Source organism: Anthonomus grandis, chromosome 3 (assembly GCF_022605725.1).
Source record: "Anthonomus grandis grandis chromosome 3, icAntGran1.3, whole genome shotgun sequence".
In the NCBI taxonomy this organism is placed as follows: Eukaryota; Metazoa; Arthropoda; class Insecta; order Coleoptera; family Curculionidae; genus Anthonomus; species Anthonomus grandis.
This window is the reverse complement of record NC_065548.1, coordinates 3103917-3117054: the sequence shown is the minus strand read 5'-3', so window position 1 is coordinate 3117054 and position 13138 is coordinate 3103917. Positions and strand designations below refer to the sequence as shown.

Sequence of the window (13138 nt, the reverse complement as noted above, 5' to 3'; positions counted from 1 at the left end):
TTCTCAAAAAAACATTTATTAAGGCCTCTGCATAAGCAACATACGTACCTACTCAAAAAAATAATAAATTAGTTACAGTCACCTAAAGCAGCAAACTTGTTGGCAACTACTGCCATATCATCGACACTATCCTCACCATCATCATCATTAGCGATGGAATCTTCATTGGAACCTTCTTCTCCATCATGTGCCTCCTCATCGACACCCTCGTCATTGGACGAATGATCACTATCAAACCCTAAAGCTTCTTCTAAGTGTGCCTCCTCATCTCCATCCGTTAAAGCCTGGATCCACTTTACTGTTTCAATATCTGGATGGTGCAGCCAGAATGTTTTCTCCTTAGTGTATCCGGGTGGTCTTAAACACAAGCAAATCTTTCCATCCAGAGCCATTCTAAGTAAACTGTTGGCTGCCCTGTAAGAATCCAACCTGGCAGCTTTGGCTGTTAAATAGCCCCTTTTCTTAGCCCAACCGTCACAAATATCCATGGCAGACCATGTTTCGTCATTGTCGGGATGTTGGATCCTTAGTAGCATAGGCATGTCCAGTCGTTCAGCCAAATATCTAATGGTGGTGTACGGTTCTCTTAGTTGGGCTATGGGAAAACTTCCCATAAGAACTTGTAAAGGTTTTGGAACTTTAGAAGGAAACACTAAGCCTGGACAGTCACATAACCTCACATTATTTGTTAGAAAGATGGTTTGGAAATGTTTGGTGTGTCCAGGAGTCTTGGAAACACTGACCACTTTCTTACCCATGATGGCATTCATTAAAGAGGACTTGCCCACATTTGGCTGCCCTATGCAACCAATGGTCAAAACTCCACCCTGATATTTTTCATAGTGGTAATACTCTGTCTCATTTTTTGTGTGTAGCAACTCTTTTATTTCTACAGCTTCATCTGCAAAACATTCCTGAATCTCTTCTTTAATTTTATTTTTCCAAGAAGTGAGATCTACCTTATCACCCACCAAACAGTCACATGCTTCTACCAGTTTTTGTGTTCCTTCAGCAGCCATACGGATTCTTCCCTTACGGCGCCTCACTTGTAATCCTCCTTTGTCCAACTTTTGCCCTATCAAGTTATACCCCGGTAGGCTGGTGAACATACATATTTTTAATAGTGGATACTTTTCCTCAAAGTAATGTTTCCATGCAACTACTAAGGGCGCTGGGGCCAAATCAATTTTATTTAATAACAATATAAAATCTTTCCCAAGGTCTTGTGTGACATATTTGTATAATGAAGGGGGAAACATTGCTCCCGCATAACGAATGTCAACTATAAAGAGGATTATGTCAGACATTTCTAATACCCTCCACAGTTGCCTCCAGGTTTCTAAATTTAGTTCAAAGTAGCTTAACTGTTTCACATCATAATTATCCTCAATGTTTTTTAGGTATTCATGAAAGTATCGGTTTTCTTGGCCATCTAGTTCTTCTTTAGTTAAATTAAAGTTCCACGGAGGTCTCTTGGGGAACTCAAGTTTTTCTTCAAAAAAATCACTTCCATCGATCTCCAGGTCCGTTTCTTTCACTGGTTTCAAACTATGTCTAGCCTGTTCCTTTTTCAGCTTGATCTCCTCATTGGACTCCTTAAAAAATTGGAGTGCATAACGGTTAGGTCTGGAACCTCTGCCTTTAATCGGCTGATAATTTAGCTTCTGAATGGAGGAGCCGGCGGACTCTTCGGCGTCGCTGTCGCCCCCCGCCCTTTGCAGAAACGGTACTTTGCGCCCCCCGACCATCCTTTTCTCTTTTCGGGCCTTCATTTGCTCTTTTTTTGCTTTGCCGCTAAACGGCATTTTTCGTCGTCCTTGCGGCATTTTAGCTACTCACAGACGGGGAATGATATAAAAACTGATAAAAGTAGTCAATAACTGTTGGATATTAAACAGATCGAGTTTAAAAAGATTTGTGTTTCGATGTTACTGATGTTCAACTGTGAACGTTTAAATATTGTAAATAAATAATAACATAACCTCAATTATTTTTTTTTGGTATTTGACAACGTCGGTGTTGTCAAGTCTTGGGAAGACTTCCTTAGATCTGGGGATTTCTGGATTCATTTTTGTCCAATTGGAATAATATTTAAAATTGAAACGATATGGACTATGTATTTTTATTAAATATAGTCTATAGAACATTTTAAAACAAAAAAATGTTTAGACGAACCGTATTTTTCCCTAAAAAATAAAAAAAAAACTTTTTACTAAATGACTTCATTTTCAAAGCATTGCCATGCGAAAACTCTCCAATATGTCAATTTTGTACGACGATATGCGGCAGTGTTGCCATACTGGACAAAAGTCCATAAAGTTTAGGTAAAAGTCGGCCGTTATTAATAAAGTTAATGGAAGGAATAAATCTCGGTTTCGGCTCTTAGGAAATCTTGGAATTTCTTGGAAAACATAAAAGTTGTAAATGAATTTCCTATTGGTCAATGTTTGTATTTTAGCATGCATTATCGTTTTATATTAATTTTTTTTAATAAAAAGTTTTATTAATTTTTTTTTTAAATTAATTAGTAAGGATCCCTCATTTGATATACAAAATTTGAGAGTGAGGCAACGCTGTAGAGATTAGTTTGATTCTCCGGAATAGGTTGTGTGTGTCAAATGTCAATAACTTGACAGTTATTTATAAACGTCAACGTTCCTTATTAAAACCTCTTGGGAATTTCTGGAGATATGGGAATTTTATTGATTAAACAACAGCAAGGGCGGACTATAAATAAATTGCTGGCAACCAACAGATGCTGCGTTCTCGATTTTGGTTGCTGGAATCGATCGGACGCTAGCTTTACCCACATGAAATTTTTTGTTTCACCTGGCAACACTGCCGTCAATACACTGACAGCTGTCACTTTGGCATTTTTCCAAAATGAAAAATCCAAACAAGTCGGCATTTTTTACAATTTTATAAACAAATAGACGTTAATTCGCGATTACAAATTAAAAAAAATGAATTTTACTTACGCCTTGCTAATAGTTTACCTTACAAGCCCTATTCTAACACGGGCTGCTCTCTTGGGAGCGCATAACGGTAAGTCGAAATAGGTTAGAAATGGTTTAACTTACTTATAAAAGTTTATATTTAGTGCATTATCTGGAGCAAGACGAAACTTACAAATTCAGTCCACCGCCTTACAGTAACAGGCAACTGCAAATATTTTGTTACCAGGGCAAGCCAAAAAATGTGATACATATTTGGCAAAGCGTCCTTGTAAGTTATTTTCTTAGGAAAGTATTCATCACTAATAAATAAGGGTTTTTAGCTTAAAATAACGCATCCAACCGACAATTTTGACCAATATGATGGACCAACGCCAGAGCAGGTCCACCAAGAATACTTGGATAAAAAGTACAGCTGGTCAGTTAACTTATTTGCTACAAAATCAAAAAACATGAAATTGAACCCGTTTAACACTAGCTGTATTGGACTTGATAGTCGAGATGCATATTCTGTAAACCTAAAAGTTATTAGAATTGATTTATGGAAAGTGCTCTGTTTAGTCATTGGTGTTGGTCTATTCCTCAGTGCCCCAACATTGAGCCATAACACAATTTTCCACTATTTATGCGGTGTGTCTTTTGGAATATGTGCTTCATTTTTGATTTTGATTTATTTCATTAGTCGAATATTTCCCAGGGTAAGTCAACCCAACTTACTCTTATTGTATTTATTATTTTTTTTTTTTTTTTAAAGAAAACTTTGATGTATGGAGTCATAGGAGCAGGCTGGACCATTGTAATTTATTTTTTGCAAATATTATGGGACAACCTTAAAGTAATAATGTCGACTTATCAAATTTATGTGATTTGGTACATAGTTTTTACAGGAACGCTCAGTTTCATTTGTAAGTGTTTTTTTAATGCGCCCCATCAATAATAGCCATTGTTGTTAAGTGTGTTACAGGTGGGGCCCAGTAGAAAACCCAAAAACAAAAAATCTAATTAAATGGACCTTACAAGCTTTAGGGATAGCAATGATATTCTTTAGCAGTCACTATCAAGAAGCTGCGATGGGACAGATTATATTGCTTTTAATTTTCACTTATTTGCCTAGAAGGTGGGTTATGCCATTCAAGAGGTACTGGTAAGTAATTGAAGAATTCAAGCATATTCAAACTACTCAAAAATCAATTTTTTTAGGAAAAAGAGGTTTCCACCAAAAATAACACCTCTCTCAAACGATGAATACTATGAGCAGGGGGTGAGGGAAACGGCAAAAGCCTTGTCTGAATTAAGGGAGTTTTGCTCTAGTCCCCAGTGTAACCAGTGGAAGACTGCCTTGAAAATAAAGGATGTAAAAAGGTAAATTAGACTTCAAATTTATTTATTCAATAGGACTTTGTAGCTTGAAAGCGATGTTTCTGACTTGGTGGTGCCCCTATTGCAAAACATCATATGAAATCAATGATGTGTTATGACAAACTTATGTTTCAAGCAGACTTTATTTTGAAACAAATAATTGGAATATTCTTAAAAGCCTTTTGGTAGCTGGTTGGTTTGATACATGAACATTTCTTGTACCCCAAAAACAGTTTGGTGAGAGCATATTGCAACAAAAAAGTTTTTTCAGTCATAACTTAGAAATCATTGAATATATTTTTATAATTTTTTCACATTAATGCAGGAGAGTTCCTTAGGATAGATTTAAGGGTAAAAACATGATTTTTGGTTAAAGATTTTACTTTCTAAGGCAGTTTTGGTAAGGGCAATTTTTTGGCTCATTTTCTTAGCAAATATCAACTTTTCTTGGGAATATTTTAATAAAATAATTTGAATATTTTTAAAAGGGTTGGATCCAAAGAAAGGGCACTTTATTGCCATTAATTTAAGATATGAACGATTCTTATATGTCAAAAACTCTCTTAGTTAGAGTTAATTTTGTCAGCCAAGGTCCAAAAAAAAATTTGAATTTTTGAAAAACATCTTGCAATATCAAGATTTCTTATTTTATAGCAGATACTTTTGGTCATAACTTTTGATCATTCAATATATTTTTATAATTTTTTCACATTAATACAGGACAGTTCCTGAGGATGAATTTAAGGGTAAAAACATGATTCTCTTTTAGTTTCAAGTAAATTGATCGTGATTTGAAATTTTAAACTTGAGGGTAAATTTTTTCTTGGACCACTTTTAAACAAACTGCCATAGATTCGAAAATAATTGACCAATTTACTTAGGGTTTTCGCACATCCATTACCAATAGAACGCCTTATAACCCCAGTAAGTTTCAAGTAAATTAGTCGTGATTTAAATTTTAAATGAATTTTTAAATTTAAGGATAATTTTTTTTTGGACCACTTTTTGAAAAACTGCCATAAATTCAAAAATAATTGACCAATTTACTTAGGGTTTTCGCACATCCCTTACAAATACAACGCCTTATAACCCTAGTAAGTTTCAAGTAAATTAGTCGTGATGTAAATTTTAAATTAATTTTTAAATTTGAGGATATTTTTTTTTGGACCTTTTTTTGAAAAACTGCCATAAAATCAAAAATAATTGACCAATTTACTTAGGGCTTTCGCACATCCATTACCAATAGAACGCCTTATAACTCCAGTAAGTTTCAAGTTAATTGGTCGTGATTTGAATTTTTAATGAATTTTTAAACTTGAGGGAAATTTTTTTCTTGGACCACTTTTTAACAAACTGCCATAGATTCGAAAATAATTGACCAATTTACTTAGGGCTTTCGCACATCTATTACCAATAGAATGCCTTATAACCCCACTAAGTTTAAAGTTAAGTGGTCGTGATTTGAATTTTTAATGAATTTTTAAACTTGAGGATAAATTTTTTTTGGACCACTTTTTGAAAAACTGCCATAGATTCGAAAATAATTGACCAATTTACTTATGGTTTTCGCACATCCCTTACAAAAAGAACGCCTATAACCCCAGTAAATTTCAAGTTAATTGGTCGTGATTTAAATTTTAAATGAATTTTTAAATTTGAGGATATTTTTTTTTGGACCACTTTTTGAAAAACTGCCATAAATTCAAAAATAATTGACCAATTTACTTAGGGCTTTCGCACATCCATTACCAATAGAACGCCTTATAACTCCAGTCAGTTTCAAGTAAATTGATCGTGATTTGAATTTTTAAACTTGAGGGTAAATTTTTTCCTGGACCACTTTTTAACAAACTGCCATAGATTCGAAAATAATTGACCAATTTACTTAGGGTTTTCGCACATCCATTACCAATAGAACGCCTTATAACCTCAGTAAGTCTTAAGTTAATTGGTGGTGATTTGAATTTGCAATTCATTTTTAAACTTGTATATAAATTTTTTTTGGACCACTTTTTGAAAAACTGCCATAAATTCAAAGATACTTGACCAATTTACTTATGGTTATCGCACGTCTATTACCAATAGAACGCCTTATAACTGCAGTAAGTTTCAAGTTAATTGGTCGTGATGTAAATTTTAAATTAATTTTTAAATTTGAGGATATTTTTTTTTGGACCTTTTTTTGAAAAACTGCCATAAATTCAAAAATAATTGACCAATTTACTTAGGGCTTTCGCACGTCTATTACCAATAGAACGCCTTATAATCCCAGTAGGTTTCAAGTTAATTGGTCGTGATTTGAATCTTTAATGAATTTTTAAATTTGAGGATAAATTTTTTTTGGACCACTTTTTGAAAAACTGCTCTAAATTAAAAAATAATTGACGAATTTACTTATGGTTTTCGCACATCTATTACCAATAGAACACCTTATAACTGCAGTAAGTTTCAAGTTAATTATTCGTGATTTAAATTTTAAATGAACTTTTAAATTTGAGGATATTTTTTTTGGACCACTTTTTGAAAAACTGCCATAAATTCAAAAATAATTGACCAATTTACTTAGGGTTTTCGCACATTCCTTACCAATAGAACGGCTTATAACCCCAGTAAGTTTCAAGTTAATTGGTCATGATTTAAATTTTAAATGAATTTTTTAACTTGAGGGTAAATTTTTTCTTGGACCACTTTTTAACAAACTGCCATAGATTCGAAAATAATTGACCAATTTACTTAGGGTTTTCGCACGTCTATTACCAATAGAACGCCTTATAATCCCAGTAAGTTTCAAGTTAATTGGTCGTGATTTGAATCTTTAATGAATTTTTAAATTTGAGGATAAATTTTTTTTTGGACCACTTTTTGAAAAACTGTCATAAATTCAAAAATAATTGACCAATTTACTTAGTGTTTTCGCACATCCATTACCAATAGAACGCCTTATAACTGCAGTAAGTTTCAAGTTAATTGGTCGTGATGTAAATTTTAAATGAATTTTTAAATTTGAGGATATTTTTTTTGGACCACTTTTTGAAAAACTGCCATAAATTCAAAAATAATTGACCAATTTACTTAGGGCTTTCGCACATCCATTACCAATAGAACGCCTTATAACTCCAGTCAGTTTCAAGTAAATTGATCGTGATTTGAATTTTTAATGATTTTTTAAACTTGAGGGTAAATTTTTTCTTGGACCACTTTTTAACAAACTGCCATAGATTCGAAAATAATTGACCAATTTACTTATGGTTATCACACATCCATTATCAATAGAACGCCTTAGAACCCCAGTAAGTTTCAAGTTAATTGGTCGTGATTTGAATTTTTAATTAATTTTTAAATTTGAGGATAAATTTTTTTTGGACCACTTCTTGAAAAACTGCCACAAATCCAAAAATAATTGACCAATTTACTTAGGGCTTTCGCACATCCATTACCAATAGAACGCCTTATAACTCCAGTCAGTTTTAAGTAAATTGGTCGTGATTTAAATTTTTAATCAATTTTTAAATTTGAGGATAAATTTCATGTGGACCACTTTTTGAAAAACTGTCATAAATTAAAAAATAATTGACCAATTTACTTAGGACTTTCGCACATCCCTTACAAATACAACGCCTTATAACCCTAGTAAGTTTCAAGTAAATTGGTCGTGATTTAAATTTTTAATGAATTTTTAAATTTGAGGATATTTTTTTTTGGACCACTTTTTGAAAAACTGTCATAAATACAAAAATAATTGACCAATTTACTTAGGGCTTTCACACATCCATTACTAATAGAACGCCTTATAACTCCAGTCAGTTTCAAGTAAATTGATCGTGATTTGAATTTTTAATGAATTTTTAAACTCGAGGGTAAATTTTTTCTTGGTCCACTTTTTAACAAACTGCCATAAATTCGAAAATAATTGACCAATTTACTTAGGGCTTTCGCACATCTATTACCAATAGAACGCCTTATAACTCCAGTCAGTTTTAAGTAAATTGATCGTGATTTGAATTTTTAATAAATTTTTAAACTTGAGGGTAAATTTTTTCTTGGACCACTTTTTAACAAACTGCCATAGATTCGAAAATAATTGACCAATTTACTTATGGTTATCGCACGTCTATTACCAATAGAACGCCTTATAACCCCAGTAAGTTTGAAGTTAATTAGACGTGATTTAAATTTTAAATGAATTTTTAAATTTGAGGATATTTTATTTGGACCACTTTTTGAAAAACTTCTATAGATTCAAAAATAATTGACCAATTTACTTTGGATTTTCGTACATCCATTACCAATAGAACACCTTATAAGTGCAGTAAGTTTCAAGTTAATTGGTCCTAATTTGAATTTTTTATGATTTTTTAAATTTGAGGGTAAATTTTTTCTTGGACCACTTTTTAACAAACTGCCATAGATTCGAAAATAGTTGACCAATTTACTTATGGTTTTCGCATATTCGTTACTAATAGAACGCCTTATAACCCCAGTAAGTTTCAAGTTAATTGGTCGCGATTTAAATTTTAAATGAATTTTTAAATTTAAGGATATTTTTTTTTGGACCTTTTTTTGAAAAACTGCCATAAATTCAAAAATAATTGACCAATTTACTTAGGGCTTTCGCACATCCATTACCAATAGAACGCCTTATAACTGCAGTAAGTTTCAAGTTTATTGGTCGTGATCTGAATTTTTAATGAATATTTTAACTTGAGGGTAAATTTTTTTTTGGACCACTTTTTGAAAAACTGCCATAGATTCAAAAATAATTGACCAATTTACTTATGGTTTTCGCACATCCCTTACAAATACAATGCCTTATAACCCTAGTAAGTTTCAAGTAAATTAGTCGTGATTTAAACTTTAAATGAATTTTTAAATTTGAGGATATTTTTTTTGGACCACTTTTTGAAAAACTGCCATTAATTCAAAAATAATTGACCAATTTACTTAGGGCTTTCGCACATCCCTTACCAATAGAACGCCTTATAACTCCAGTCAGTTTCAAGTTTATTGGTCGTGATTTGAATTTTTAATTAATTTTTGAACTTGAGGGTAAATTTCTTTTGTACCACTCTTTGAAAAACTGCCACAAATTCAAAAATAATTGACCAATTTACTTTTGGTTTTTACATGTCGATTACCAATAGAATGCTATATAACTCCAATAAGTTTCAAGTAAATTGATCTTATTCCTTAGTGGTCATTATATCGAGGAATGCATATAATAAGTACATCCCTATAAAGTGATTGTAGTTAGTAATGAGCAAGAGTTGATAAACAAAGTTTATTTCCAGGAATGATATTATTTTGTTTTTTTTTTCTTAAGGTTTGCATCGTTCATGGAGGGAAACTCGCACTTAAGCGACGAAGAAATATTGGAATACGAAACGTCAATCAGGGGCGAATTGACCGACGACAGTACGGAAAGTGAAATGTCAGAAGACGAAAGTAGTTAGCGAGCCTTTTTTTTATATTTAATTTAATTTATACTCTCTTTGAAGACTGTCTAATTTGTGAATTATAGTTAAGGAAATAAAAGATATTTTTAATAAACTTTTTAGTTCCTATAAACAATATAAAGTCAACGTAAAGTGGGTTTATTTTTTAAAGAGCTTTTGCTTCTCGATTTGACGGCGAACAAATCGATCTCGCTATCCATAAACGACTTTGGCTTGAAAAAAATGTCGGACAAAAGCATGTTTTCCGTGTTTGAATTCGTTTTCGTTTTGATGGCGTCTCCGCACTGGGCCGGCCAGTTTACCATGGTGGGTTTTTCATGGTACATCCTAGAAATAAATTATTTAATTAAAAAACAGGGGACTTCGATGGGGCGGATCGGGGTTTTTACACAACGTTTTCGGTCTGAGTGGTTTCGCATACATTCTCGGGTTTCGATTTGTACTGGGCCACGATATGGTTCAGTTCGTTTACAATTTTGACCGCTTGTCTCAATTTGGACTTGTACCTGAGACATCTGTCCTCGAACTCTTTATTGTTACCTTTTAAGTTCTCGTTTTCGAGCTGTAATAGTTTCACCTCGCTTTCTAGACTTTTAAACTTTTCCGTCAGTTCTTGTTCTAGATGGGATTTTTGGTTTATAAGAGATTCGTTTTCTTGCTTGAGTTTTACAATCTGGAAACTTTTTTTGGTTTAAATGATCTAACAAACGCACCGCACTTACCTCCTCTTGGTATTTCTTTTGCTGTTGCACGCACCTCCTGCTATTCTCGATCAGCTCCTTTTCGTTGGCCATTATTTCGTTTTGAAGCTTATTAAAGTCATTTTCAAACACGTCCTTATTCTTATCTAAAGCACGCAGTAACGTGTCATTTTGTATCGCTAATTCGTGCAGTTCGGCCCTAAGGGTGTTATTTTCTTTTTCCAGCTGAGCCGTATATCTAAAAAACGATTAACCTTTGGTTATTTTTTTATTGTTTTATCGAGATTATTTACCTGAGAGTTGCCTCCAGTTGATCGCCTCCGCTTTTTTTGATTTTCTGTATCGCACTCGTGGCTGATTTCGGTCCGTCCCTACTACGTAAATTTTGCCCGGACATATTCGAAATTTTGAAAAACTTGTTGTGACATATCGGACATAATAAATGACACGATCGTTTTGACATTTTTAACCTGTCTGGTATTTTTTTTTTTTTGGTTTTTTATATAATTTAGGGTGTTCCAGCGAGATGTTTTAGTTTAGCCTGAAATATTTTAGTTAACTTATAATAACACAGAAACATCCTAGGAATATGCCAAAAATATTCGTTTGAGACAATAGAAACAGGCCAGCAATGATGTCTTATGTGGGATGTTTTTAAGACATTTTAAAATGTCGTATGAATGCTTTTAGTACATGATATATTTGATGTGGAAATATAGTTTTGGAGAATGCAGTACCCCTGCATCCTCCATTTGTACTGTACACTTTTCTATTTTCATATCAGAGATATAATAACTTTCAAGATTGATTTGACAGATACTAAGGATTAAGGGCTGCAATTACAAATCAAAAACTTAAAATTAAAGAAAGTCAGATTACAAAAACAATAAGAAAAATACACAGAGTAAGTTATAGATTTCATCGAATTAAAAACAATCTAACTTTGACAAATATTTGCAAGAAGACTCCATCCTTAAGCAGCGATGCACCTAGGCGACAGCAGGGCCAAAAGCAGTTATTAAAAATAAGGGTATTTTCGAAAATATATGATCTATGATATGGTATGAGGTTATGTATTTTTGACGCAAAATAATTTAGGGATTTTAAATTAGCATTAGTAGTACTACTCCTAGACAATTATATAAAATTATTAATTCTATTTCTAGTTTCGTAGCTATGACTTACATTTTTTTTAAGATTATCTTTTTTATTAACAAATATACTTTCATTTAAAACATTTATACTAATATTTTTGATTTACATCTTATTAAAATAAAAGTCAATATTTATAGCGAGTTAGGAAAAGCGGGAAGACTTTTCAAGTCAATAGTAATGCATTTCTATTTCTAGCTCACTCATCATCATCTTATTCTACACCACATAAATATTATACACAATGTTTAAACGTAATATGATGCATGTTACATGTAAGCACACGTAATGATTATGATACACCCATCGAAATGCATTACTCTTGACTAATAAACATAGCCACAGATAAGTATTTAGTTGATAGCATTAACTGTATTTTTTACATACTTTTATAATATAATACATAATAAAAATTATACCTATCTTACATAAATATATAGTTTTTTTTCAAATCTTAGAACTAGGGTATAAGAAAGTTTTATAGTATCTACCTGCAGAAGCAATAGACGAATTTTAAGCCCTTAGAACCATTACATTCACAAATACAACAAATTAAACGACAGGAAATTACAATTCAGTTTATACGAGCATCTTAAAGTGGTTTAGTGGTAATTGGTTTAACATAATTCACATGTATGAACACCCGTAAACCGATTAAGCGATCGTAAATCGGTTAATCGATTTAAATAAGTGGATGATCCGGTTTTAAACTACCCTGTAAACACCTGACACCACTTAACCACGAACTTAATAAATATACCTGGAATGCCAATTCAATGGAAAGTAAATGACCACTACTAGGTGGCCGCCATTTTGCGTGAGTGTGTCTTTTCGATGTTGGTCACTCTGACAAATTTCAGCCTGGTGGTCGCCATTTTTATAGTGGTGATGTTGGTCACTCTGAACATTTTCAGTGTTACCAACAAAAAATATATTAAATAACGGTAATGAAGTTGACGACGCTGACATTTTTATTTTTAATTATTATAATTTAATTTAATTATTTTTAAATTTATTTTTTTCATTGACGTTGTTTTTTAACCATCATTGGGATTTTAAAATCGCTCGATATGACTGATTCTAAATAGGTAACATGGTCAATTGTGAGTATAGCGGATTGGCTAGTTCTAGGCGATTTGTAAACGAATTGCAACTATCTTAAATTCTTTAACTAAATGTAATTTTATATTTGGTTTTTGTAAACATAACCTCCCAAAAACTTTAGTTGCTTTGTTTCCCTACAATTGGCACCACTGAAATTTGTCAGAGTGACCAACATCGAAAGTACATAATCACGCAAAATGGCGGCCACTTAGTACTACTGGTCATTTATTTTTCAATGGATTGGCAGTCCAGGTATATTTATTAAGTTCGCGTAACCAGCTCTTTACATTTACATACCGGGATATATTCTTTTGTTTACACTGTTTTTTAGTAAACATTTGGTAGAATCACTTGCAACCTGTGGTATAAATTAAATGTGGTTGTTTTGTTGAGACTAAAGTGTTTTCTTTTCTTG

At 32.6% G+C, this 13138-nt stretch overlaps 3 protein-coding genes across 4 annotated transcripts; 1 reads left to right on the top strand and 2 right to left on the bottom strand.

The window, feature by feature from the left end:
- Positions 1-1979, bottom strand: LOC126733944 (guanine nucleotide-binding protein-like 1). Its single transcript, XM_050437433.1, has one exon. It carries the CDS (start codon positions 1824-1826, stop codon positions 69-71), a length of 1758 nt encoding a protein of 585 aa, XP_050293390.1. The 5' UTR covers positions 1827-1979; the 3' UTR covers positions 1-68.
- An 871-nt stretch (positions 1980-2850) lies between these two features.
- LOC126734368 (nuclear envelope integral membrane protein 1) lies at positions 2851-9860 on the top strand. 2 transcript variants are annotated; one of them, XM_050437960.1, is made up of 7 exons: positions 2851-3045; positions 3101-3225; positions 3278-3652; positions 3709-3859; positions 3909-4092; positions 4155-4316; positions 9634-9860. In XM_050437960.1, the coding sequence occupies exons 1-7, from the start codon at positions 2964-2966 to the stop codon at positions 9761-9763; spliced, it is 1209 nt and encodes a 402-aa protein (XP_050293917.1). In that variant the 5' UTR covers positions 2851-2963; the 3' UTR covers positions 9764-9860. The 2 variants fall into 2 exon arrangements, with proteins under 2 accessions (XP_050293917.1, XP_050293916.1); XM_050437959.1 differs by having other exon boundaries at positions 3909-4098.
- On the bottom strand, positions 9832-10928 carry LOC126734369 (coiled-coil domain-containing protein 89-like). The gene is made up of 4 exons (XM_050437961.1): positions 10761-10928; positions 10489-10705; positions 10156-10439; positions 9832-10093 (listed from the first exon to the last, which is right to left on the bottom strand). Exons 1-4 carry the CDS (start codon positions 10862-10864, stop codon positions 9889-9891), a joined length of 810 nt encoding a protein of 269 aa, XP_050293918.1. The 5' UTR covers positions 10865-10928; the 3' UTR covers positions 9832-9888.
- Between the last annotated feature and the right edge of the window lie 2210 nt (positions 10929-13138).